This window comes from Cyprinus carpio, chromosome B23 (genome assembly GCF_018340385.1).
Source record: "Cyprinus carpio isolate SPL01 chromosome B23, ASM1834038v1, whole genome shotgun sequence".
Lineage (NCBI taxonomy): Eukaryota > Metazoa > Chordata > Actinopteri > Cypriniformes > Cyprinidae > Cyprinus > Cyprinus carpio.
Window position 1 is genome coordinate 1,571,875 of NC_056619.1, and position 27,668 is coordinate 1,599,542.

The following is a 27,668-nucleotide window of genomic DNA, read 5'->3' on the forward strand; positions in this document are numbered from 1 at the left end:
GTCTCCGTCTTGTTCCTCCTAACTAGGTTAGGAGACCTCTTCAGCTCTCTTAAATAATTTAGGAGCTGAGACCTAGTCTTAACACGTAGAAAGCTTTATGAATCACTCTTATTCTTATTCTAGGAATAAGAGTAAAATTACGTCATTTTTAGAATTCTGACACACTTAGGACTAAAAATGTACTCTGAGTGGCTTTATACCTATGGCCCCTGATCTCACCATCACTGAGACCGTCTGCGATTAGATGAAGAAACTGAAAAAACTGAGGCCACTTCTCCAAGACACTCGAAGAATAGTGTTACAGTTAATGGCACATATATTTTCTCTTTTTCAAAAAATAAAAAATAAAATAAAAAAATTCTAATAAAATAAAAATAAAAATCAGATTAAAGAATTACATTCATACTCAAACAGATTACGGTAAATGTAAAAATGCATAAAGAAAAGCAAATAAACTTAACACGCACTAATGAAAAGAAGTCTAATAGTGAGAATTCTGCATGAGTGCTTTCTTTTCACAAGTAAAGGCTGGCTGATGTTCACTGTAGCTGTTCTGAGACTGAGTCTGTTAGAGGAGAACAGTGCCTTGACTTTATTATTCCCATTGCAGAGAAAGCGCTCACACGTTGAACTTAAGCAATGATAGCCTTCATGAGCGGATATGTTGAAAGACAATAAATATTTTTATTGTTTTGTTGGCGTTATTATTATTATTATTATTAAATACAATAGCGCTCAAAACTGAGTTTTTGTTCAGTGCTAGCTGGGTTCTGCGGCAGAATTAAAGAGTAAACGCGGTGTAAATAAGAGATGTATTGGGACATTCTAAAACGCTTAATGTGAAAAACGCTTAACGTGCCTTAAGATTTAAAAAAAAAAAAAAAAAAAACTCACTAAACATCACACCAATAAAGTATAGCCTACTATCTACAAAAATTAAATGAGCCCTGAATTCATGAATGCAACGCGTTTAATAACACGTTTAGCCTTTTTCTTCCATAGAAAACCATTATAAGAAAACTCTTAACGTGGCTTAATGTACTAAGACAGAGGCTTAACGTGTTATTAAACCGTTGAGATCATATTCAGGGCTCATCTGATTTTTTTGAGGATAGTATACTTTATTAGTGTGATGGTTAGTGAGTTTGGTCTATTAATATCAATACATTAAGCCACGTTAAGCGTTTTAGAATGTCCCGATGTATTGTGACGTGCAGACAACTTCTTCAATTGTAACGGGAGTTTTAGCAAGTGTGCAGAACTTCTTACATAAGTAATGACAGCTCCATACAATGTATTCGGAACGCTCTTTGCTTGTTTTGTTTAGACAGAACACAGCATTCACAGTTTTGTTTTTCATGCTTGCATCGGCCACATGCACACTGCAACACGTCAGGAACGTGTCACCGCATTAAACGACGCAAACAAGCTTTATGCATACGTTTGGTTTCTGCAGGCAGAGGTGAGTAGTGCATGGGGACAGTTTGTGCTGCTTGCTTCTTACGCGAACATGTCATTGTTAACAGGGCAACATTCATTAAATGGGAAACCGAAAGTGTTTCACTTCATACTTTTACTTTCACTTTTAAAGCTCACTCACTCACATGTCTGAATGCATGCAATTGTTTAACTGTGAGTTCATCTAAAATTTCATTTCTTTATGACCTTAGCACGAGCTTTATAGAGTAAACAGAGGTCTTATAGTGTGTTAGAACTGCTGTTTGTATGTGACTGGTGTTATGTTGTAGATTGATGGAAGACAGGTCGAGGCACATGCGACTGAGAGAATGGCTCATAGCGCAGATAGACAGCGCTAAATACGCTGGACTGAGCTGGGAAAATGAGGAGAAAACCATGTTCAGGATTCCCTGGAAACACGCGGCCAAACAGGACTACAGACAGAACCAGGACGCCGCGCTGTTTAAGGTAAACACACTGAGGCGATTAAAACTGGTTTAAATATCTGTCCGAACGGACGAAACTGATTATAACGCACGGGCTTGATTGCTGGTGATTAAAGCTTATATCTGCCATTCGAATTATGTTTGATTGATTTTCCCATTTAAGTCCAATTGACTAAAAAGTAAACAAAAAAAAAAAAGTCAAAAATATAACTGCTATACACCAATACATTCAAACTGAAAACAGATTAAACACACACTGTATCTCAGGCTTGGGCCATGTACAAGGGTAAGTTTCAAGAGGGCAGGGACAAGGCAGACCCCTCTACGTGGAAAACACGTCTGCGCTGTGCCCTCAACAAGAGCACAGACTTCCAGGAGGTTCCTGAGCGCAGTCAGCTGGATATCTCTGAGCCGTACAAGGTCTACCGTGTCCTGGACGACACAGGGAGAGCTGCAGGTATTATGACAGATCTACCCTTGTGTTCCTCAAACCTCACTTCCTCATTAATATAAACATATACACAGTCATACTCGAAACCAGCTTCAGATATAAGCTAGTCCTTGTGTCTTCCAGAACCTGCTGGAAATCCAGTCATATCACTGGACAGTGACTGCAGCAAAGCCTTGAGAGAGACACCTCTGCCCATGCAGGTACTGTTCAGTGACAACTCCTGTGGAAATCCCCACACGCACTACACTGACTGCACACTTGGATGACATTTGTTTCTGCCCCCTACTGGACGGATTGCGTATGTTTTGTGTGACATGAAATAATAGTTTATTTTCCCATCCAGCAGGACAGTTCGCTTGGTGACTCGAACAAAGCTGTTGGATGGAGTGGTTAGTGTTTTACTTTCAATAACAATGACTAACTAAAAACAAACAATCAGTTATATTGAGTGTATGTGTGTGTTTGCAGTGAATGGCAGGGCGTATGCGTGTCCCAGTACAGGCACTAACTGCATTGCTCTGTACCCGTCTCAGGTCCCCATAACTGGTGAGAGAATTCCTAGCAAGCTCATACTCTACTGTTCCTTGTTTCATGAAGTACCAACTTGAAACTAGATGTCATTGTGATTTTAAAGATTTAAATCCACCTAAATTGGGGGAAAACGATGTATAAAATTGGTGTAATGTCATGTGCATGTGTGCAGACTGCCGCCTGGAGGTGCGTTTGTTCTATCACGGGAACCTGGTGCAGAATCTCGTCACTACATCTCCAGACGGCTGCTTCATTCTGCAGGGCTGCGCTCCGGTTGGGAACGAGCGCATCTACGGGCCTTGTGAAGCCAAGAAGGTCTTCTTCCCCCGTCCAGACATCGTGCACCTGGCCCCGGGCATCTCCGAAGCCATGACCCGTCTTCTGCCGCACCTGGAGAAAGGTGTGCTGGTGTGGGTGGCCCCAGACGGTGTGTTCATCAAGCGCTTCTGCCAGGGCCGCGTGTACTGGGACGGCCCTCTGGCAGAGCACAGACAGAAACCAAACAAACTGGAGAGAGAGAGGACCTGCAAACTCCTGGACATGACCATCTTCATGCAAGGTGAAGAAGGGAGGGGGCTTAGCCTGGGCAAACCAGTGCTTTTGCATTTTGGTGATTCTTCAGTCCTCACGCTGTTTGCTGTGTTCTTGGCAGAGTTACAAAACCATCGGCAGGGCACTGGTCCTGAGCCACAGTACACAGTGGACCTGTGCTTCGGAGAGGAGTTCCCTGACCCCAGCCAGCCAAAGACCAAGAAGCTCATCACTGCACAAGTGAGTGTTCAGTAGCATTGTATACTCACCAGTTCTACTGCAGCAATTGGAGATGAACTGAGCATTCAGACAGTAAGCGGTGGCTTTCGTCGCCTGTACCAATGGCCACGATTTTGCCCAGTTTCGTTTAGTTTCTTTGACAAATACAAAACTTCACAACTTGTTTGTCAATGGTAGCACAAGAAAAGACAGAAAATGAACAGCTATGGCAGCAAAACATAAAAACACATAACATCATAATGACACTTTTTCGGCTCAAGCTAAAACCCACCTTATTTAACTCTTCGACGTGCATGATCACAGCAGCTTGATTAGAGCATTCAGCATGTCAGCTGCTGAGTTCAAATCTGCTTTCGTGCATTGGCTGACAGTTGTGGTTCTTTCTCTTTTTCTGGAAATAAACACCTTTTTTCAGGATTCTTTTATAAAAAGTTCAAAAGAACCGCATTTCTTTGGAATATAAATCTTTTGTAATATTATAAATGTCTCTCCTGTCACTTTTGATTAATTTAATTCATATTAATTAATTTGTTTTCTAACTACCTAACTTCTTTTCTTGGCCTGCAGTGTACACTTTGTAAAATATACACTGATGTCTATAGAAGAGTCTATAATAATCCCTTTAAAACATAATTTGATGACACGTTTTATTCACATCATTGTGCATTTTGTAGGCAACTATAAAGTTCACTCTGTTTTTTTCCTAGTTCACCAGTTACTAGGCCTGGGCGATAAAATGGTATCAGTATTTATAGACAATACACCTTCATCGATAAAAATAGAAAAAATGTTTGGTATAACACACGACATAGGCACGTGCTATCAGTGAATGGAATAAAAAAAAACACAAATTCTTGAGACAAAATTTGAAGCTCTTTTAACTTTACATGGCTTTATTCATCTTTTGTGTGAGATGCAAGTGTGAGTTAGTTGTCCGTCTGGAAAATGCGCAGAACATGCTTTCTGTGTGAATGGCTTGCTTTGGGTTTTAACCTAACCAAGATCTTCTCTGCATCAAGCATCTATATTTCTCTATATTTTGAATGAAAATCGCAGCAGCAGTGCATCTCGTGGGTTCAACATGACAGGCTAACAAAAACGATAAAGTACAACAACGACACTTACGTCATCATCTCCACCGCGTCTCGTGCACCACTGATAAGGCTCCCGGACCTGAAATTCAAATGCACCATTTTTGATTTCAAAATCGAATTTTTATTATAAATTTGACTAATATTAATTTTTCTCATTCACAATATCTTAACAGCAGACAGGCACAGCACTCATTTTAACATGTGCTCGTTTCCAAATGAGGACAATGGAAGCAATCAAAAACAAGTTTGGTTTTATCCAAAGCGACTTACAAATGAGGACAATGGAAGCAATCAAAAACAACAAAATTTACATTTACATGTACATTTAGTCATTTAGCAGACGCTTTTATCCAAAGCGACTTACAAATGAGGACAATGGAAGCAATCAAAAACAACAAAAGAGCAATGATATACAACTGCTATAACAAGTAGTATGTGTAACAAGGGCAGTGCACGTAGCAAGGGCTTTTAAATAATATAATAAATAAAAAGAAAAACAGATAGAATAGAAAAAGAATAGAGCAAGCTAGTTTAGAGGTTTTTTTTTTAATTGTATAATAAATTAGAATAGAAAATAGATAGAATGCAAAAAAGATGGAGAGAGGTAGTTAGATTCATTCTAGATGGCTAAGGACTCAGCTGCTGGGACTGAGTTGTGCAGGTCTTTCCACCAGGAGGGAACAGTTAATTTAAAAGTCCGTAAAAGTGACTTTGTGCTTCTTAGGTATGAACAATCAAGCGACGTTCACTTGAAGAACGCAAGCTTCTAGAGGGCACATAAGTCTGAAGTAATGAATTTAGGTAAAGGGGTGCAGAGCCAGTGGAGGTTTTTGCAAACAAACAAACAGAGGTGTGACGTGTATTCTTTTCGGCTCATTAAAAGCTCATCAATTTACGAAATTATACACTTTTTCAAATTTTTTTTTTATAGATAGCCATTGTTTTATTGCATTGAATAATTTTAAAAAAAAAAAAAAAAAAAAAAAAAAATTATACATTAATTGCATTGAATAATTTTGCTCATTGCGCCCTCTTGTTGCTTCAGGATACAAGTCAAAAAGTCACATTAAAACTAATATATTTGCTCATTGCGCCCTCTTGTTGCTTCAGGATACAAGTCAAAAAGTTTCCTTAACTCTAATCTGCAATATACAGTGGTTAAATTTAACCTTTTTTTTCTTCTGCTCTTTGTCTAAAAAAAAGTAATAAATTGTTTTCAATAATTACTGATACCGACTGATATGAAACATAATATTGTGTTTAATATTTTTGCTATATCGCCCAGCCCTTCCAGTTACTTACTTTCATGTCTTTCGGGAGAAGTGAATGAATTCATGGGTTGTAAATCTGACTCTCTAACACAGCAGCACATATTACCCATTAGAGAACAACTGACGTGGTCATTATTAAGGAGTTTAAACATCAAACTGCATTTTCTTTAATTCACATATTTGAGAATAGGAATATCAGATATTTCACAATATAGTGGCTATAGTCTTTTCCCTAATGTAGTGTGTCACATAAAGCAATTAAAAATCACTCTTCCTGTTCTGGTTGAAAGTCTGAAGACAGGTTTTTGATTGCTTACATATCCTAAACATAAATTATTATATAAAACAACTGTATCTCTTCACAAGGTCTGGATTAACCTGCTTGACTTACATGGATTTGCCACCTTTATAAGATTTTTTTAATGGATCTTATAAATTTTGGTTAACCGGACATATCTCAGATTTCATTAAAAACATTAAAACCACTTGCCTAATATCACGGAGTTCCCCCTCATGCTGTCAGATCCGCTCTGATGCATTGAGCCGTGGACTTTTCTGAACGTGTCCTGTGGTATCTGGCATTGAGACATCCTTCAAGTCCTGCAAGTTTCTCTGTGGATTGCATTTATTGGTCCAGCACATCCCATATATCAGTGTTGGTCTTAGGCTTCTGGGGGCCCGAAGCAAAACTTTGTCAGAAGGCCCCATGCGTTCATAAAAACCCCCAAAATGACCCCCAACCCCTTAATCTGTCATTTCACTGTCAACAAACAACAGTGAGTAATACAATAAAAAAAGAAGATGACAAACAACATCACAAATACATTTAGTACAACAGAAAAAGAAAAAAATTTAGCCTACTAATGATAAGAGCCTGCTACACAGAAACTGAATAAAGTAATCACGTAAAAATCGAACACTGCTTAGTCTTCACCATATGAATTAAATATACATTGATTCTTACCAAAGTTACTCAGTGAAGAGCAGTGGTTCACTCATTTTCTTTTGTTTGATTAATATTAAATAACTTTAAGCACAGCTGACAGATCTAATAAACTGACAAGCATTTGATTATTTTCCACACTGTTTACATTCACTTAAAGGGATAGTTCACCCAAAATGAAAATTCTATCATTAATTACTCACCCTTGTGTCGTTCAAAAACCCGTAAGACCTATGTTCATCTTCAGAACACAAATTAAGATATTTTTGATGAAACCCGAGAGCCCTCTGATCCTCCATAGACAGCAGCATGTGACATCAGGGGTTACTAGAGGGAGAATACTCTTAGTGCACAAAAAACAAAAGAAAACTTTATTCAACAATTCTTCTTGTATGCTGAGGCACACCACCATTATGGAGACAGTATCAACGCTGAAGATAAACGGTGGTCTTACAGGTTTTGAATGACATGAGGGTGAGTAATAAATGACAGAACCTCAATACATAAATAAACAAACCCTTAAATAAATAACTGAGTTGAAGTGAAAACCTCAATACATAAAGACGGACATTTTGACATAAATTTGGAAACAGCGTCTCTTTCGCAGCTCAATATGCTTTTAGTATTGAGCACAGAAGACCGTATACAATGATGGCCATGTTACGCGACAGCGTGCTGCTTTAAAGGGTTAGTTCACCCAAAAATGAAAATTAGTCCATAGTCCTAAAGTCATCCTAGGTGTATATGACTTGCTTCTTTCAGACGAATCCAGTCGGAGTTATTAAAAATTGTCTTTGATCTTTCAAGCTGTTTAATGGCACTCAGTGGGTATTGTATGCATCAGTATCATATAAATATATATATATATATATATATATATATATATATATATTTAAATGATAAACATTTTAGAAAATGTTATGTTTGAAATGGTAATTCATGGTTCATAATTATTGTACACATTATTAACACCAAAAATCTACTCAAAATATAGAACTGAACAAAAATATTGAACTTATTATTATTTAATTGATTGAGTATGAGAACATCAATGCTGTCTCTTTTTCAATCCCCAGAATAAAATGTGATTGTAAAGCATAGTCAGCGTAGCTATCAATACACATTCAATGCACATTATGTGTTAATAATCACTAGAAATTTCTGCAAATACAGTGGAACTGCTGTCTGTCCTGATTAAACCCATTCAATCATATTATCAGCGCGGAGATGTTTGGAACTATTAAGAGTTCCTGTATTATGACATAATATCTTATACTTGGTCATGGTCATAATTATGAGATATTTTCTCATTATGACACTTGGGAAATATATATATATATATATATATATATATATATATACATTTTGCTAACTCAAAAAAATCTAACCAAATAAAACTCAAAAAACTCTTATTAGGTTAGGGTTAGTAATATAAGTTGACCACACTTTATTTTAAGGACCAGTTCTCACTATTAACAAACATTTATCTATGACTTTTACCTCAGTAAACTCTTAATTTGCTGCTTATTAATAGTTAATAATATAGTCATTAACAATAAGTGCTTTATTAGCTCTAATAAACAGCCAATGTTAATAATAGGCATGCTAAATATTAGAACCAATAAACATACAATATTAATAACAATAATGCTAACATTTATGTAATCAGTCCCTATACTAGAGTGTTACCAATAAGTTAGTAAGTTTGAATTATCAAAATAATGTTTTACCATATACATGTATATTCAATTCAAAAGCATTTAACCTAAAGTTATTCACATATTCAAATATGCCGTTTTTTGTTTGTTTGTTGGTTTTGCTTATGCATTTGCCTTTTCATTATTTTTTCATGTATTTTATTTATCAAGAAACAAAATATTGTAAAATTTAAACAAATATATGCTAAAGTATGCTAACACTGAATCCCTTACAAACCATTGATGGATAGGATTTTGTTGCTGTTCCAGCCCCAGAAGTATTTTGATTCAGGGATTTTTTTAAAGCAGCAGATAACTACCAGTAGAGGGCATTGTGGCATAATCACACAGTAAATAAATCTTTTCTTTCTTTCTCTCACTCACTCTATCTCTGTGTGTAGGTGATTCCTCTGTTTGCTGTAGAGTGTCTCCGCAGGCATAATGCACCTAATAATGTGGAGATGAAGCAATCACCGCCACACAGGAAAACCAGTGAATAAACATACCTTAATCAGAACAGCACATGTTTCACCATCCCTGTGCAGGAATTCACCAACAATGATATTAATAAATTACAATTATAATAATAAAAATAATAATAATAAAAATGGAAGTGTCTGTATCTAACATCAGTAGAAAAAAGAAATCTACAATGTTAACTTTTTCATTGACTGTATTAAGCTTTATGTCCTTTATAGTCCTACTAATATTACTAACCATGATACTGATTCAATTAGATTATGATTTCTTTATCTTATTGTAAAATTTTGCTTCAAAAATTACATTTAAATAAAGAGTTTGGTTAGTCTTCTGTATCACCTGGTTATTTCAGAAGTAAAATATGCTAGACAATACAGCTTGTACTGAAGAGAGCTCATGTCACACTGAATGCAGCCGTTACACACAGGCAGTGTTTAATGCCATGAACTCATAAGAGTGAAGAGCGTTCTGATCCTTCAGAGACGGCAAATCAAAACTGAGGAATCTTCGTTTCATCCTTTAATTGATAAATTAATCAAATTTAAAACGTCCCGCCTAAGGTTGTCACGATGGCTGGCCCATCCCAAATATATTTGAGCAGATTACTCAGGAAGCTGTGGATTAATTCTGTCATTGTGGATTAAAAAAATAAATAAAATAAAAATAAAAAACTAATCTAAGTGCATTGCATTTAAAAGAGAGTAATGATGATAATCACTGTGGCATGATTTCTGCACATCCTCAAGGCAAGCCAGCGTTATGAGCCTTAACATTGCCCAGGTGTAATGACTGCATGATTTTTCCCATACGCTTGACATAGGCCACATTCACACAGTAGCAGATTCCTCTTTTCAGTCCTGCAATCTATGTCATTTGAACAGTTGCATTCACACACGTTTCCATTGTTAACGGGGATGAGGACCAAATAAATGATAACTGTGGCTTCAGTAACTCAGAGAGACGCAGATATGAGCTGTGCGTCATCTGAAGCTTTGGATCCAGTCGCTGTTCTCCACTGCTCCAATGCTCCGCTCTTTACTGAGAAAGAAAAGCTGCCATTTATTCAAGATTCAACAGATGAAATGGCACCACAATTGAATTTATGTTGTGTCAAATGCATTTTTGCACATCATCATCGTTGATATTTACTTAACCTTCGCTATGGTTACAGGTAATACACACAAATAGAATAACACAATGATACAGACAGTATTCTACTCTGGTAAGCTGCTGTGTGAAACTGTGTGACTTTTTACACTAACAATGTGAACGTAGTCATAGTAAAATCTCAAGGTTTGGTATTTCATACATCAGAATATTGCGGCAATATCATTCTCAATTGTCGTCTCATTAAGATGCTATATAGAATTCAATATAAATCTAAAAAGCTGTTTTTTTATTTCTAGCGAACATTGTATTACAGTCTCACAACTTTAAAAATATACATTTTTAGAGCAATTCGAACATTTATAAAGAAACAAAAAACTAACAGCGAAAAGTTATTTGAGAAACCACAAAAAAGAGAGAAAAATAAAGTGATAGAGTGTGCTTAATCATGAGTAGATATACCCGTATCTGATTTCAAAACACTAGATTTCTGTCCTTTTTCACAAGGAAATGTCAAAGGGAAACCCACAATCAGCAGAGGACTTTTCTGATGTGTCATTAGCACCATCACTCTGTAAAAACACCAGGCCCAGGGTCGCATGTGCTTTCATTCCCACATTAGTGTCTCTTCCCTTGGTAAGAACAGGCTGGAGCGTAATGCTAAAGTGAACTAGCATATTGACCCCACACTGAAAGCCTGGCTGATACATTCAGCTTGCCTGCTAGACTGAAGGTACGTACGCAGTTCATAAGCGTGAAACAAGACGTCATTACGAATTTAACAGTAGACTATTTCCTGTAGCATATTCACAGAACACTCATAATATGATATATTCTCATATATTTGTGTACTTTGTCTTTTTCTTCCAGTAGTATAGTTTGTTATAATACGGATTAAAAAGACATACCCTGCAGAAAAGGCTTGATATTAGCATTACTTAAAGGTGCGTGGCATCACAAAGAAGTGATTTTTGATTGTCTCACTGTGCATTTTGGAACTGGTTAGCATGTGTTGTTCTACATTCTGAAATCACATTTAACAGGAGAGGACAGAAGGGGAGCAATTTACTAGCTATTCCATGGTATCTGTGAGGTTACCAATAATCGGACTCTAGACCTTCCTAGTCGATTCAAAGCCTTACTGCTGTCTCTCGTGCTTAGAGCCTTGAGGTAAATGGGTGCTAGTCTTGATTCCTGACTGGAGCTCAGGGGCAGACCAGCGCCTCTTGCGGGCGCGGGGCCGCTCGCTTAGCAAACTGGAAGGAGAAGGCTGTCCCGCTGGCGGAGACAGAGGTGCGGGGGCATGGGGCATCCTCTCCGCCACCTCCACCGCGTCCTCTGAGCATAAGTGAGGATGCTGCACCTGACTGCTGGAGTGAGGTGAAGCAGGTGTGGGAGTCAGTGCCAGACACACGTCGCCTGTGCTGAGCTGACGGCACTGCAGGCCATACAGCTGGGCGCTCCGCTGGGGACTGCAAGAAGACCAGCCGCGGTCCCGGACGAAAAACGGATACTCCGCTAAGACTGTGAGCAGCTCCTGCCGAAACAAGAATGTACATTTTGGTAAGGTCATACAGAAGGATTCACACTCAGAGAGAGAAATACATTAAGACTTTGTATGTGCACTGTATTTGAAAAACACTTCAATTGGTAGTACTTATCAAATATTGTGATCCAAACAATTGAAAAAAATCACAAGTTGTAAGGCTCAAGGACTTTGATGACATCATTTGAAATCATCCCAACCCTTACATTATAAGCAGAAAGTAAAGCTTCTTTGAAAACATCTACTATGTTCTATAATGTGAATGGCACATAGTGCAGCTATATAGGGGACAGGGAGCAATCCATAGGTGTCCATTAGGGGGACTGAAGTCTGGTTTTGTGCCAGTGTCACGCAGACCTCCACAGGGTGCACATAGTGTGGTCTGGTCCAGTGACATGACAGCACAGGGCAGATCGTATTCTACACTGAATGTTGTGTTTCAAACATTGCAAATGGTTAGACATCATCTACATTATAAATGGCACTTACGAGCAGAAGACATAATACCCGTGCTATGTGATGAGCCACTTGATATGCTCTCCTGTTTCAGTGGAAATTATGTCAACACACTGAATAACACTGCACATTTTAAGGTACTTCAGTGGGACTTTATGTAACCTTTTCAGATGTCTGAAGGACGTCAAATATTGGAAGGAAAAGAACTTATTTCGGTTGAACAAGAAAACCAGAATTTATTAGGCAAATTTTGGTAATAATTTGGTAATAATAATTTACTGCCCATTTTGGTAATTATTTAGACCACTTCAAGATTTACAAAAATGTCAAAAAACATACAATTGTGAGTGAGTGCGACCTGGCTGTGTCAGTGAATGGTGAGATATTTTCGTCAATAAAATGATCCTACCAGAAGAATTGCATGAAAATGTAAAGTATTATGTATGTTCCGTCTGTATCACCTCAGTGAGCTTTTTTAAGGATTAATTCATGCACACAACAAAGCAAACTTAATGTTTTCTGACATTTCAGTGTGGATAAGAAACTTTTGGAAAATGCCTGAAAATGCTTGTGTGGATGGAGAGCATTTTAAAATGGAAACACCGCTTTCAAATGTATACAGATTAATGTAGACATAGCCATAATTTAGTTGTGTTAGTGTAACTGGCTGTATTTTATTTTATCCTTCCTTGTCATTACTGTGTAGTACAGCATTAATAAAAATACACTTCAATAAATTGGCCTTGACTTGACTTTGCAGTAAATTATGATTTCTGTACATACTTCTTGTGCTAAACTCACCTGAGTGTTGCGGTCTGTGAGCAAGACCTGCAAGTGGTTGAAGCCGTATGTGGGTCCAGGTGAGATTAACAGAATAGTGCAGGTGCTCAGGTGAAACTCAGGCAAGGTGTCAGCACTTCGCACAAAATCCTCTGTCTTCAGCTCCTCCACCCTCTTCAGATGGCCACCAGCCAGCTCGATCAGGGAACCTTTGGCAAAATGAGGTAGGACTGCAGAGGGGGGTGGGTCAGGGCCAGTAAGCACAGCGACGGGAGGGTGGTAGGACCCTGCTGAGGGATCCCATTCTGTCTCAACCCCATGGCTGTTGTCTTGGCTTTGCAGGAAGTGTTGGGACTTCCTCAGGGAGCAGGACACAGAAGGACTAAGCTGTGGGTACTTTTGAGAGTTATGGTGGGCAGATTGGCAAAGGGACCCAACAGCATAGTAAATCTGAGCTCCAGCCTGAGAGGCACTACCACCGAAATGGTCCTGAGAAGTGACTGCCCTTCCTGTCTTTGTGTCTGGTGAGGGGGGTACTGGCGTTTTGGGTGTTCCCCGAGGGTCCCTGTCCCACGGTGAGGAATGTGCACTTATACTCTCTCGTGGCAGAAGGCCTCTTCCGGTGGTCTGTCTTGTTGTGTTCTCCTGTCTTCTCCTGCCATTGGCATGTTGACCGTCTAACCTGGTCACATTGTCGTTCCCACGGTCATCACAAGAGGGCATCCTTCTGCTAGGCCCAGACCCGCTATCTGTGCCTTCAACACCATTGGGCCGTCTGCCTTGGTACCTGAGTCTGCTGTCAGGCAGGGTGTTGTGGGGATAAACTGTAGGCTGTGGAAAGAGATGAGGTGAGAAGAGAGATGAGCTATAGTCTCGGCGACCGGAGCTGTAGGACCACATTTCTCTGGAATCGGCCGTGTAGACACTTTTGAACATGGGCATAGAGATGAGCGGTTGCACGCTAATTGGGGGGATGTCACTGCTCAGCCAACGAGAGTGATGGGCAACGGGGTGCTCCAGTCCTCCGTCCACACCCCGTCCACACAATGCCTCTCTCCAGGATGCCGAAGCTGACCCTCGCCTATCTCCCACCTGGACCGGCAGGTATGAGGGATGCATGGAGGGAGTATAGGACACCTGCCACGGCAACGACAGAGGAAGGGGTGGCAGCGTGGGTGGAGGGGGTGGTAGAAGATCCCTACTCTCTCGTTGACCCTCCATAGAGTGGTGCTGCCTTCGGCTTCGAAAAGGGGCGGGGGGTTTGAAGTCATCCTCTGGCGCCAGCAGATCTGATGAGCCCTGTCGGGAGTCCCGCTTTTTGGGGGGGAGGCACTCCTTACTGCGGTCTGGGCTTGGATTCATGGGACAATCCCCCGGGCCTTCTTGGCCACTCTAGGTTACATGGGCTGGGAAGAACAAAGGACTAGGAGAAAGACATGTTCTTCTGCTGATCAGCATCACGCACACCACGTGTCACACACGGCCACGTTCAGAACTCCCACTCACCTGAGAGAGAAAGGATCAAATATATATATATATATATATATATATATATATATATATATATATATATATATACACACACACACATACATACATACATAAAATAAATAATGAATTAAATAACTAAATACAAATAGTACTGACCTCTTGCAGTATCCCTAAACACTCGATTCACAGATAAAACTTATTTCTGAATGTCACTTCAGTACCTAAGCAGATTAACCATAGATTTAGTTCATCAAACATTTTTTTTACCTGTTTATATATATATATATATTTATTTTTGCATGCCCTTATTTGTATATTTGTATGTTTATATTATATTTAATTTGCATTTATTTGTATATTTACATTCCACCCAGTGTTTAGTGTTATCTGTATGCTCCAAGGGTCTGAGAGTAACATAATTTGAATTCTCTGTATGTTCTGTACATATGTATGTGGCAGAATTGACAATAAAGCAGACTTTGACTATAACTTAATGGCTATGTAGTTGCAGACTGAAACATCTGAAAGCTTTATACTGGGATAAATAAATTGTCCAACTGTTCTAAATATAACTTCCACATATTTATCACCATATTGCTACCAACAAACACACAAAAACATATACTGATAGACAAACACTCAAAATGTTCTCACCCACACACATACAAGTATGGCAAGAGACTACATGACAGTTCTTAAATAGGTTGCTTCTGTTTAATAATCTGTGATGGGAATCTCCGGACTTATTCCAGAATTTACTGTAGTGATTGGGAAAGTTACCTAATGATTAAAGCTCACTAATGCAGAGGCATTTAAAACAAACACACACACACACACACACAAAAGAAGGCTGAAAGGTTCAAAGCAGTGAAACTTGCATGTTTCATTCACACCTTCCTGTGGGGAACTTTCTCTAATGTCGATCCAGCACTCTAAATTAAACACTTATATTTGTCTGCAATACACTGCCAGCACATCTGGTCTCTTTCTCAACGCCTCTGTCTACCACACTGTCTACATGGATTGAACCCAATACCCTGCTGTTGTCTCCATGGAAACTGAGTCCATACATCTATAGTGACCAAAGAGAGCTGAGAGGGTTATATAGGGATTTTATCAGGAAATGTAGGCAGACAAACTGTTCACATGACAAACTGTACTCATCACACAAGAGCAAGCTGCTAAAACATCTTTAAGCAAAGTTAGACAAAACGGAGACATTTCTGTTTATTCTCACAAGTTCCTTCTATTTATGTGAACTAAAGTGCTAGTGTGAATTTTGTGGAGAACATATTAAAAATTAATCTGAGCATTAGCATCAAAAAACACAATATGATTTGTTAAGTGCTTCCAAATGCTTCATTATTTCTGATAGTGTTTACACACTGTATTTGCATATCACAAGTCATATGCTGTAGTATGTAAAGTAATTAAACTGCACATACTGTTTATCTCTCAGTGCTGCATAAATACATTTTTATGTTGCAATACATGACCCTAGTAAGGAAATCCTGGAATAAACATATCATGTTACTCAATGAATGAATGAATGAATGAATTGTCATTTTTCATTCTAAACAGAAATGGAAATGTTGCAAAATATAAAAGCTAGACATAGAAAGTAACTTAAATCATGTCAATGGATATTTATGTATTTTTTATCTTGAGTTGTTACTATCCTTAGGTGAAAAGTTCATAACTACAATTGAAAAATTGCTTACCTCCTGAAAGCTGTAAACATGCCACAATTATCTCTGCACATCTTGTTTTTGAAAGTTTGCTACAAATATATTCTGCACCCTATACCACAATCCCTATGCTTACTCCTAATCATTTTTACAGCCCTGCTTGTTGAGACAAATTAAATCACTCTAACATGATGTTTCTGGACCATGTACTGCAAATGGGGGATAGATTTAGATATGATCTTTGACAAGCTTAGGAATTCTGTCATTTAAAAAAAAAAAAAAAAAATCACAATAGAAAAATCAGACAGAATCAATCTGACAAACACAACTAGTCACTAAGAGGTGCATTCCAAGATCATGTAATTATTTCAGAAGTTTCAAAGTCTGTTCATTCTCACCAGATTCTTATTTTAATGCTAACTCAAGTTTAAGTGCAAATACTTTGTGCCATACAAACTCGTGGAAAAACATCTTCAATGACTCTTAAAAAAAAAAATGTAAAAAATATTTTGTGTTCTTCCAGGGAAAGTAAAAATTACACATTGAAAAACAAAGATTACAGAAAAATAACATTTGTTTTTTGAATTCCAGGCATGTCTCAAGCACTCACACAGTCATCAGTTTTAATGAATTTGATTGAGATCAAAATGAAAAGCACTGCTGACCTGATGCGACTGACCTTGATGGGGTGTACTGAGCAGATATCCATGTGACGCCACTTACTCCTGCAGTCCATCACACCTGCAGCTCTTCTACACACACAAAGACACACCAGTAAGGCAATGGTGTGTGCAAATCTATGGGCAAAATGTGGTGTCACACCATGTCGAAAGGCTGTGAGGCTGACTGTGAAAAAGTGTGAGAGTTTGTGCGTGTGTGTGCATGTACACAAGGCTGAGGAAATGAGTAATATCGTGCAGTGTGAGGCATGTCTGCTGTGCAACAACACACAGGCAGACCAGTTGCTGCTGTCGCCCACTCGCCTTACTCACTGTGAAAGGGATAAACACACACACATGCAGTAACAGACGGGTAATTACACACACTCCCACTCATGCTATTGCTCTCAAACACACACTCTCAGCCCTGAGCATATGCATTTACATACGTGATAAGCATGTAGATAGATAGTGATATAATCTCCGGTTTCAAACACATCATTACACTGTAAACAATTTACAGGATTTTAGATGATTTTCTGACCAAAAAGAAGAAGAAGAAAAAAGTCCTTTGGTGAAAAAGGGCCATGTTCTGACATAAATAAATAAATAAAACTTTATAGAAGTCACTATTATGGTGGTTAGTGTCCAATCTGGCAGAGCATTTGGACTTAATTAATTTCTTTTTTAATTTCTTTTTTATTTCTTTTATTTTGTGTTTTGATTTTAAAACACAGTTTTGTGTTGCGTTACATAGTTCAGTGATTGTTTCTAACCAGGTGTGCAATGGTAAAGCATCTCTTCCATGTTAATTTCAAACTACATTAATTAGATTTTGTCTATTAACCAGCCAAAACAAACCATTATATACAATTTGTCGTGCTTGGTTTCTGTTTCTGTGGTGTCATTCTGGGTAGTCTCATATACACTGAAAAACCCACTGGATCAAACATAAAAAAAAAAAAAAAAAATGGAGGATGTGGAGGAAAAACTTGTGTAAGTTGAAAAATGTAACCCATGTCAGATGGGTTGAAGCCCAATAGAATCACACTAATTTATTGGTTGATGGCGCTAAAGTGATGCTACGTGGTAGCTTCCATATAACTTGGCAGCTTCAAACCTCCAATTTTCAGAAGTCAGGCATGAGCCCATGGAGGAACAGAGAGTGTATAAGCTGCTATGCAGCATCTTGTTCCCACTCGGAAACAGAGTAACAGTAATCTTCTAGACATTCCCTTTAGTATTAACTTTGGAACAATATAGCATCATGCCAAATGAACATTAGCTGCCAAAATACTTAGCCTGTGTGGCACCAACAAGTCAATAACAAAAAGTAAATAACCATGTATATAAACATCTAAATAACTCCCGCAGAGTAGCTTAGATCACAGTCAATGCTGATCCACACAGTTTTTGGTTGCTTAAAATCTGGTCCTGCAATATCCCTAGCATTACACGTTGTATGTTTTTTTTTTTACTCAAGGTGGCTGAAATGTCTGCCCAATAGAAATGGCAAGAATAAAAATTGAAAAAATAAACAAATAAAATTAAGAATGAAGATTATTTGCACCATTGACTATTGTGGTGGTCACTTTAAGCCTGCAAAGCCGCCATTAAGACAATGAAATATGGAGGCATGGCCTATGTTCTCTAATAAAGCAGTGTTTTCTTTCGAACAATTATATATAACATACAGAATCATTTAGTGTGCTGATATGTGAGGTTTAACATTTTATAAAACTTTCTGTTAAAACGTGTGAACTGTTTTTACAGTCATTTTATAGTTTAGGGTGTTACCGTAGTCACTAGTGTTACATCAAAACAACGTTGCTGCCTGAACAACATGTTTCGCCTGTGTGGAGTTTGCAGGTGTGATGTGTTCAAATCTGAGATGAACCTGATCGAGAAAAAAAAAAAAAAATGTGGTTGGCCACACAAATCCTGCTACTGAAATTTGTTAAACTGTTGTGAAAATTGTCAAGTTGTATCTAATTCTTGGATAACATTGTTGTCATAACTATACTCTAAAACTACTACTAATGATAATTATTTGCCATAGAACGCCCCCACACCAAAATTTCAAGATTCTGTGGCAAAGGAGAAGCATGTTTATGCATGAGCTAATGCTAAATGACCAGAATGCTGCTTCTCATATTCTTTCATATCTTTAATATATATAAATATAAAGTATATCGTTATGGTAGAATTATGAAAAAAAAAAAAAATCCTGAAATTTGCAATAACCTCTTACATATTTTTACTAATTGAACCACAGTAATTGCGTGTAATCTGAAAGACAAATAAAAGGCTTGGAAATACTATTTTGGTGACCTGACTTTTAGTTGAAGAAGAAAAAGGCCCAGACAGGTCTGCAATAATCTGTAAATATAGAAAAGAATAGCCTACTGTAATGCAGTTGCAGCTAGTCATTGTAATCCTACAACACCACACTATTACAGCACTGTCATTTCCTCTCCCTGTTCACTGCATACAGTTGTCAATTAATTGTAATGAACTACATCTGTGAAAATGAATGAGTAATTGTAGAGTACAACAACTAGCAGACAGGAATCAACTAAATTTTTTTTTTTTTTTGTTACAGTGGTAACACATGAGTGGGAGAAACTGAGATATGAAGCTTCGGAGTGAAAAAAGAGTGCAAGAGTTTGAAGATAGAAAAAAAAATGTCAAAAGAGCAGGGCAGAATAAGAAAGAGATGGGAGTAGGAGAGAAAATGTTAAAGAAGACTCGTCCTACACAAACTCTCTATCTCTGAGAGCCTGTGGTGTCACAGAAACCTCTGAGTCAAACCAAAACTCTACACTACATCTCTCTTTCTCACCAAACACACACACACACACACACACACACACACACACACACACACACACACACACACAGCACACACACACAAACACACACACACACACACACACACACACACATCACTCCTGTCCAGCAGATGCAGTGTCAGCGTTCTCTTTGAAGACGAGAACACTGGCAAACTCTTTAAATAGATGCTTGTTTGGATGGGACTAGATTGAATTGCAAATCATTGAAACAGAACTGCTGTGTTGCTTTTGATTACAATTATGGAATTTGAAATCTTTTAGAGAGTTTCAAACAATTTAGTCAGGTGATGTTATACGGAATAAATCATTTATGACCTATTGGGTGAGTATATGTATTAGAAAGTTCATCTTTAATGTCATCCCTTTGTTCATGCATTTACTTCTGAAACTGGAACACACTGAATCTGCTGTGCAAGATGGCTTTTGGTCCAATCCAAAATGTGAAAAGTGTAAAATTATAATGTTGTTAGGAAGCATTTGTGATTTTCTATGTGATACCATTATTTTAAAATTAACAGAATGTTTTGTATACTCCCAAAATGAACGAGAATACATTTTTCATTGCACATATGTTTACCACATAATACAGCTATCTAAAATTCAAGAAATAGCATATTATAAGAAAGCAAAGTCATGTCTTATTAACTGAAATGTTTAGTGGTGCAGCTACATTTCTGTGCGGTGTGTGAATCATTTTTCCTGTGTGCAGCACTTCTTTGGGCTGATCATGTTTCTGAGCTCTGAAATCTTTATGATGCAGCAGAACTCTCCGGAAGACCAGCGGAGGTGAAGGTGAGGAGGAGAGAGCAGGCCCTGTACTTTCTGACACAAAGCAGGACAACTGAACCTGCTCCACAACACTCACCACACACTAACCTAAAAATATAACACAATTCAGAAATATTAATGACAATTCCATTTTTTTAATCAAAAGAAAACTTTGTTTTCATTATTAACAATTAATAAATGACTGGTATAATTTTAAACTTATGATTTGTCTTTCCTGGTACACATGGCAAATACAAATAATTTAATAATTTCAATATTTTTCTTTGTCATTCTACTTCATTACACAGAACTTAATTTCTGAACTTATTTGTTTTCTTTTCTTTGTATATATGGATATATGGATACTTGGATTGTTACCGACATTTGGGGAAAATTTTATGTCAACAGCACCTTTACAAATATATTTACTGAGAAAAATGGTGATGTGTTCAATACTTATTTTACCCTCTGTACATAGAAACAGGCCATCATTGTCCAGTAGCTCACTGGGAAAACTCCCAGGGCTTCAGATGGCAGTCTGCCCTTGAAAGAGTTACATGTGTGTTGAAGTGAGTATACGTACAGTAGTTAATCTATCTGATGATAGTGAGAGAGGACTGAGAGTTTCCACACATTTGTGCTTTCTCAAACCACATCATCTACAGATCTTATTTTTTCATTTATATTCATCAATTAACTGTGACAGTAATAAACATCACCAAACACAGTGGATATAAAAAGTCTACACACCCCTGTTAAAAGATGTAAAAATGATTTTTGAGATAAAAAAAAAAAAACTTTTACACATACCAAAAAAACAAAACTATAACAACATTTTTGTCATTTCGATATTCATTCATGCAGCTTTATTTCCAGACACAATGCCCATAAGTAAACACACACACACACACACACACACACACACACACACACACACACAACACAACACAAAATAGTACAATACACATTACGAGAGAAAGTTATACCAATGCTTTCACATAGTTGACCAGAGCAGGCCCAAGGCATAAGCGAACTTAGCGGCTGCTTGGCCACCAGGGGGCCCCCCAAGACTACATGAAAAAAAAAACAAGATTAAAAATTTAAATCATTTATACCTATCACCTTATTATTTCTATAGCGACGCATCATGCAGACACAATAGTGCTGTATGACAGATGTATGACTTTTTAGTTTTTCCTTTTTTATTCAAAATATCCACAAACTTGTTAACTAGCCTACATCATGAACTATATGATACAGCCTATTCTGATTGTCAAATATGTGTAAAATAACCTGTTTTGATGTTTAAAGGGGTCATATGATGCTGCTAAAAAGAACATTATTTTGTGTATTTGGTGTAATGCAATGTGTTTATGCGGTGCAAAAAACACATTATTTTTACATATAAATGTACATTATTGTCTCTCTTCTATGCCCCGCCTTTCTGAAACGCGTCGATTTTTACGAACCTCATCCTTCTGAGGTGTGCTCTGATTGGCCAGCTATCCAGTGCGTTGTGATTGGCCGAATGCCTCAAGCGTGTGACGGAAATGTTATGCCCCTTACCATACTATGCCATCTCCCAGCAGCACGAGACTCAGTCCAGCTGCTCTGCTTGTGCACATCCCATCATCGCTTATCTTTTAGCAGTTCAGTCAATGTACTGTTAGGAGTCACTGAATAACTCTGGATATTGGTTTATTTCGTGTCAGAGGGAGTGTAAGGTACGTTTATAAACCGAGTAACTTAAGCAATTTGTGGATTAGTGCATACTGGAGACGCGAACCATTTCAAAAGATTCAGTTCGATTTGGTGAACTGGTTCAACCAGTTCTCTAAGAAGAGCCGATTAAATGGAAAGATTTATTCATGATCCGGACATTTTTAGACGAGACAAAACAAATAAAACCCATTAAAAAAAAACTATGCATTCGTTGCATCCAGTGGGGACATAATTAACGTTACTGACTATAATGATTTATACTGTCTTTTTACGCGTTGTGTTGCGTATCGTGCTGCGTAAACATAAAACCATGTCTGCATTTGTGATCAGAGAAACAACAAACAACAAGCCTACTCTACTGCTCAAAACTCGCGTTTGAATAATCATTGGCAAATTATTTAAATATAAAGAGTCAGAAGCGCCAGACTGTCCTTGCAAAGTTAGAAATGCCCAACTTTATAGAAACAGCCATTGTGCCACAGACGCATTGCAGGCTACTGGTTCAGGAAACAGTCCTCATCCTCCTTAAAATGTGCTGCACACATCTGAATATTTGGGTTGGAATGTTCTGGAACAGTGTTGAAATACAACTTAACCACTGATTTCTAGTTGTGTCCTCTTTTGGAAGACCAAACAAAGTAGTTTCACTATCACAACGAAACAGCGACTCCACAACATGACGTCAACGGCAACAGAGAGAATAAAAGTTACGCCTTCTTTCTTTTTGTGAACATTTGGGCGGCGTTATGCAAATCTTCCCACATAGTGACGTAGAGATGTGGGGTGTGTTTAAATGAGCCGTTTTAGGGGGGTGTGGTTGACTCTTTAACTTAAACTCTCTTCTAACTTTTATAAAGAATATCTCTTTGGATTTGAGACTTTAGTGTTTACAACTTTACAGATCTTCTTTATGCACCAAGAGCTTGTAACACTCCAAAGAGAAAGGGAAAATTTAAATCGCATCATATGACCCTTTAAACAACTTTAATGACCATGTTAGTTGATCTACAATGCTATAAATTATAGATTATATAAATTACATAAATAATCTAACTATATAATAAACTAACTATAATGGATCTGTTGAATTTACATCACCTAAATTCACCCATTTCATCTGAAATACATGAAAGTAAGTGGCCAGTGAACAGGGAGAAAACAGAGTAAACTTTAATAAAACACGTTGTCAAGTTTTAATTAAAAGGTTTAATATTGACGCTTTCACAGATTTTAGAAAGCAGTGTGTATTTAACAAACTATAAATTATTTTTTTTTTTTGCTAGTAATTTATTGAAATGTCTATTTAAATGTCTGAAATCTTAAAATAAAATAAATAAAGTGGTCGAAAACACTGACCAGTTTTGATATATGAAAATCACCAAGCTCTGGCTTAGCGCCAACCAAAGCGCGGCGCATCAAAGGGTTAAAATTGATCGCATTTCAGGGGGTGGAGGGGGGACAAACTCAACCTGGGGCATAAATAGCCTTGAACTAAAAATTAGAAAACATAGCCTAGGTAGGGTGTCTTCTTGTTTTAGGGAAGTTCATGTTTGATTAAACATAGCCTTGACATCATAATATATTATAATATTTTACTTGCTAGTTTTTGATTAAAGTTTTTGTCTTCTGTGTAAAAAAAACTTTCCTGTGTATATACAGTATTTTATTAATAAAAATAAGCTTCTGTTTCATAAACTTGGTTCTGATAACAGCCTAACATTATTTACCTTAACCTACCTTTGGGGTCTTGCTATATTCCAATATCATTATGTCTCAGCTAGCTAGTTAGAAATTAAGAGTTGTTGTTTTAGATGTGTTTAATATTTTTTGTTGTTAAAATAACATTCTGTTTCTTAAATGCATTGTCAGCTGGTTAATTTAGCTACTTTTCAGTACACCACATTAAGTATGCATCTTAGTACTGTAAGACTTTGTATGCTAAAGTGCAAATGAACACCTGACCACTCTTGTGGGTTTGCTACTGTTACAATTAAAAATCGTAGAAGGGTAAAAACATGACAGGCAGACATTGGTACGATGTATGCAACACAGTTACAACAAATAAAATCGATAATGGGTGTGCGAATAATCAAGCATTGACAATAATCAGTCGTATTGGTGGCACTGAGGGGCCCCTATATAAAATCCTACATAACACCACAATAAACCCATGATCCGACAACAAAATTAAAATACAATTCACCAAAGCAAGAAAAGAATTTAATTAAAACAATATAATAGCATTCTGTGAATCATCAAACTGACACATGAATTTATACATCAAATTTCTCATTAAGGCCGGAAAGCATAGAATAGATCGACAGATGCTGAAACTTACAATATGGATATAATGACACCATCTACAATGTAAACATTATTATATATTTATATTTACATTTAGTCATTTAGCATGATTCTTCTACCCAAAGCAACTTACATTTTTTAATTAAAATCAACAAAAGACCAATGATATGCAAGTGCTATGACAAGTCTCAGTTAGCTTAATGCAGTACATGTAGCAATTTTTTTTTAAATGATATAATAAAAAGAAAACAGGAAGAATAGAGCAAGCTATTGTTAGAGGCCTTTTTTTTGTTGCTTTTGTTAATTGTATAATAAATAAAAAGAAACCAAATAGAATACAAAATGAATAAAAAGAATAGTGAAGCTAGTGTTTTTTGTTGTTGTTTGTTTTTTTTAAGAAAAACAAGCAGTTAGCAAATTAATAGAATGCAAGTCTAAAAGAGGCAAGTTTTTTTTAAAGAATAGAATTAGAATAGAGAGTGCTAGAGTTAGAGGGTCAAATAAAGATGGAACAGATGTGTTTTTAGTCATTTCTTGAAGATGGCTAAGGATTGTTTGGATTGAGTTATGAAGGTCATTCCACCAGGAGGGAACAGTTAATGTAAAAGTCTGTGAAAGTGATTTTGTGCCTTTTTGAGATGGTACAATAATGTGCCGTTCACTTGCAGAACGCAAGCTTCTAGAGGCACATGAGTCTGAAGTAATGAATTTAGGTAAAGGGGTGCAGAGCCAGTGGTGGTTTTGTAGGCAAACATTAATGCCTTGAATTTTATGCAAGCAGCTATTGGTAGCCAGTGCAGATTGATAAACAGAGGTGTGACATGCATTATTTTTGGCTCATTAAAAATTAATCTTGTTGCCACGTTCTGGATTAATTGTAAAGGTTTGATAGAACTGGCTGGAAGACATGCCAAGAGAGCATTGCAGTAGTCCAGCCTGGACAGAACAACAATTTGTGAAGCGTGTTCCGAAAGAAAGCGCCTGATCTTCTTGATGTTGAATAAAGCAAATCTGCAGGACTTGAATTTACACAGTTTTAGCTATGTAGTCTGAGAAAGTCAGCTTATCATCAATCATAACTTTAATGTTTCTGGCTGTTTTTGAAGCACTAACTGGATAGTGAAATTGTGATGAAGCAATGGGTTTGATGGAACCACAAGCTGTTCTGTCTTGGCAAGGTTCAGTTGAAGGTGATGGTCCTTCATCCAGCAAGAAATGTTTGTTAGACAAGCTGAGATGCCAGCATGTATCGTCGGATCATCAGGATGGGATGAGAGGTAGAGGTGAGTGTTAACATAGCAGTGATAAGAAAAGCCTTACAGCAGTCCAAACCTCTGTAGTCTTCTGATGTCTGATGGCCAACATGAACTAGAGAAAGCATTTATTTCACAATGAGATTTTCCCCCATTTTCAGTCGTTTTACTTCAATGATAAGTTAGAATTTTGTGATTTTTTTTTTTAGTTTGAATGAAAGATCAAAAATATAAATAAAAAATACTTTTAGTTTGAATGAAAGATCAAAAATATAAATTAAAAATACTTATTTTCATAGCCACATTTTCTCATATTTACCAAGGGTGCCAATATTAGTGGAGGGCACTGTGTGTGGAGAATGCATGGAAACAGAGAACGAGGAAGGCACCAGGCTCAGACAATATCTCACCCACATGACTGAAAGTCTGTGCAGACCAGCTGACACCTATTATCTATCAGATCTTCAAAAGATCACTGGAGCTGTGTGAAGTCCCTCAAATGCTCCAAAATGTATGACTACAAACCTGTTGCTGGTATTCTGAAGTCTTAAATGAAAAGTCATTTGAGAGTCCCACCTAACGGAGAACCACTGGAATCTTGCTGGACCCCCTCATCATTGTATGATGCAGGCAACATGGGACTGCACTACATCATGCAACATCTGGAAAACCATGGACTTGCAAAATCCTGTTTGTGGAAACAGTTCAGCATTTGACACCATCATTCCAAACCTCCTCCTGTTCAATCTGACCAAACTCTCTGTCCCACCTTCAACTGCCGGTTGGATGTGAATTTTCCAAGTCTCACTAGCTGCTTCCTGCCTGTCAGGATGTTGGTGATCTACTAGCAGTTGAACGTGGGACAGAGAGTTTGGTCAGACTGAACAGGAGGAGGTTTGGAATAAGCACAGTGAGCTCTCTCCACTCGTCTTCTTCCTGTACACAACTGATTGCACCTCTACTGACCAATCTGTCAAGCTCCCGAAGTTCATAGACAACATTCATTGGCCTCATCAAGGACAGTGATGGGTCTGCATACAGAAGGAGGTTGAATGAGAGGCTGTCTGGTGCAGTCATAATAACCTGGAGCTGAACATGCTGGAAATAGTGTAAATGATAGTAGTGAACTTCAGAAGGAACACCTCAGCATGGGCTGCCATCAAGTTTGTCCTGTGTTCATCTACTGTATATCTACATCCGTCTGGATGCAGAGACCAAATAAGACATCAGAAGACTACAATGGACAGTCCAGACTGCTGAATGGATTGCTGTGTTCCCCTGCTCACCCTCCAGGACCTGTATTCTTCCAAAGGTAGTAATAAAAATCAAGCCTTTCAGTGATGACTAATCTTAAACATAAACTTAATTGTTTATGAAACCCCTTTAGTTCCCCTTTGATCTGTCAGGTTATTTCAAGTCAGGTTTTTGGACTTTAATCCCCGCTTTTCTTAGCCTCTTTTATGAAACAGCCCCCAGGTCAGCAACCAATCATATCATTCACCTGTAAGGTTTTTGGGAAGGATGTATTCTAAATGTAACCAATAAAGTCACTTTTCTGTAAGGGTTTTGGGTGGGATAAATAAGTTTGCCAGTTAAATTACTTTTGAGGAAAGTCTGTGTGCTCAGTGGCCCAATAGCTTCCTGGTTAAGGGGTGGGTTTAGTTTCAAATCAACCAATCTAGTTTAACTTGAATGACCAAAAGGGGAGGGCACAGTACCATGAAGGTGTGAACGCCCCCTTCGTTTAGGGGATTACTTGCCAACAACAAATAGCTGTTGTATGGAAGAATACCTCTGTAACATACATCCAAATTGATATATATATATATATATATATAATATATATATATAGTATCTGGACCCATAGTATTTCTGTGTAATACTCCCAGATTTGTCCGAA

General features: G+C 37.6%; 2 protein-coding genes across 17 annotated transcripts in view; one reads left to right on the top strand and one right to left on the bottom strand.

The window, feature by feature from the left end:
* Positions 1-1,252: 1,252 nt before the first annotated feature.
* irf10 (interferon regulatory factor 10) lies at positions 1,253-9,470 on the top strand. Of its 3 annotated transcripts, none has more exons than XM_042750040.1 (9): positions 1,253-1,462; positions 1,749-1,926; positions 2,172-2,361; positions 2,479-2,555; positions 2,699-2,744; positions 2,824-2,901; positions 3,059-3,445; positions 3,539-3,657; positions 9,064-9,470. In XM_042750040.1, the coding sequence occupies exons 1-9, from the start codon at positions 1,434-1,436 to the stop codon at positions 9,160-9,162; spliced, it is 1,203 nt and encodes a 400-aa protein (XP_042605974.1). In that variant the 5' UTR covers positions 1,253-1,433; the 3' UTR covers positions 9,163-9,470. The 3 variants fall into 3 exon arrangements, with proteins under 3 accessions (XP_042605974.1, XP_042605975.1, XP_042605976.1); XM_042750041.1 differs by having other exon boundaries at positions 2,702-2,744; XM_042750042.1 differs by lacking the exon at positions 1,253-1,462 and adding an exon at positions 1,500-1,632.
* Positions 9,471-10,521: 1,051 nt separating this feature from the next.
* The window catches only part of zmp:0000000926 (ataxin-1), a 30,346-nt gene continuing 13,199 nt past the window's right edge, over positions 10,522-27,668 (bottom strand). For 4 of the 14 annotated variants that reach the window (XM_042750035.1, XM_042750036.1, XM_042750025.1 and 1 more), the window contains 4 exons: positions 16,876-16,962; positions 14,679-14,743; positions 13,053-14,537; positions 10,522-11,786 (listed from right to left, as the gene is read on the bottom strand). In XM_042750035.1, coding sequence (XP_042605969.1) covers positions 11,388-11,786; positions 13,053-14,393 — 1,740 coding nt within the window. In that variant the 5' untranslated portion in view covers positions 14,394-14,537; positions 14,679-14,743; positions 16,876-16,962 and the 3' untranslated portion in view covers positions 10,522-11,387. Of the gene's footprint in view, positions 11,787-13,052; positions 14,538-14,678; positions 14,744-16,875; positions 18,242-27,668 lie in introns of those variants that run through there. The other 10 variants (XM_042750038.1, XM_042750027.1, XM_042750033.1 and 7 more) reach the window with 4 other exon arrangements.

Coding starts and splice junctions, on each gene's coding strand:
- irf10 (XM_042750040.1), top strand. CDS start 1,434: ATGCATACGTTTGGTTTCTGCAGGCAGAG. Junction 3,446..3,538: donor CATGACCATCTTCATGCAAG/GTGAAGAAGGGA, acceptor TGTTCTTGGCAG/AGTTACAAAACCATCGGCAG. Junction 3,658..9,063: donor AGAAGCTCATCACTGCACAA/GTGAGTGTTCAG, acceptor CTCTGTGTGTAG/GTGATTCCTCTGTTTGCTGT.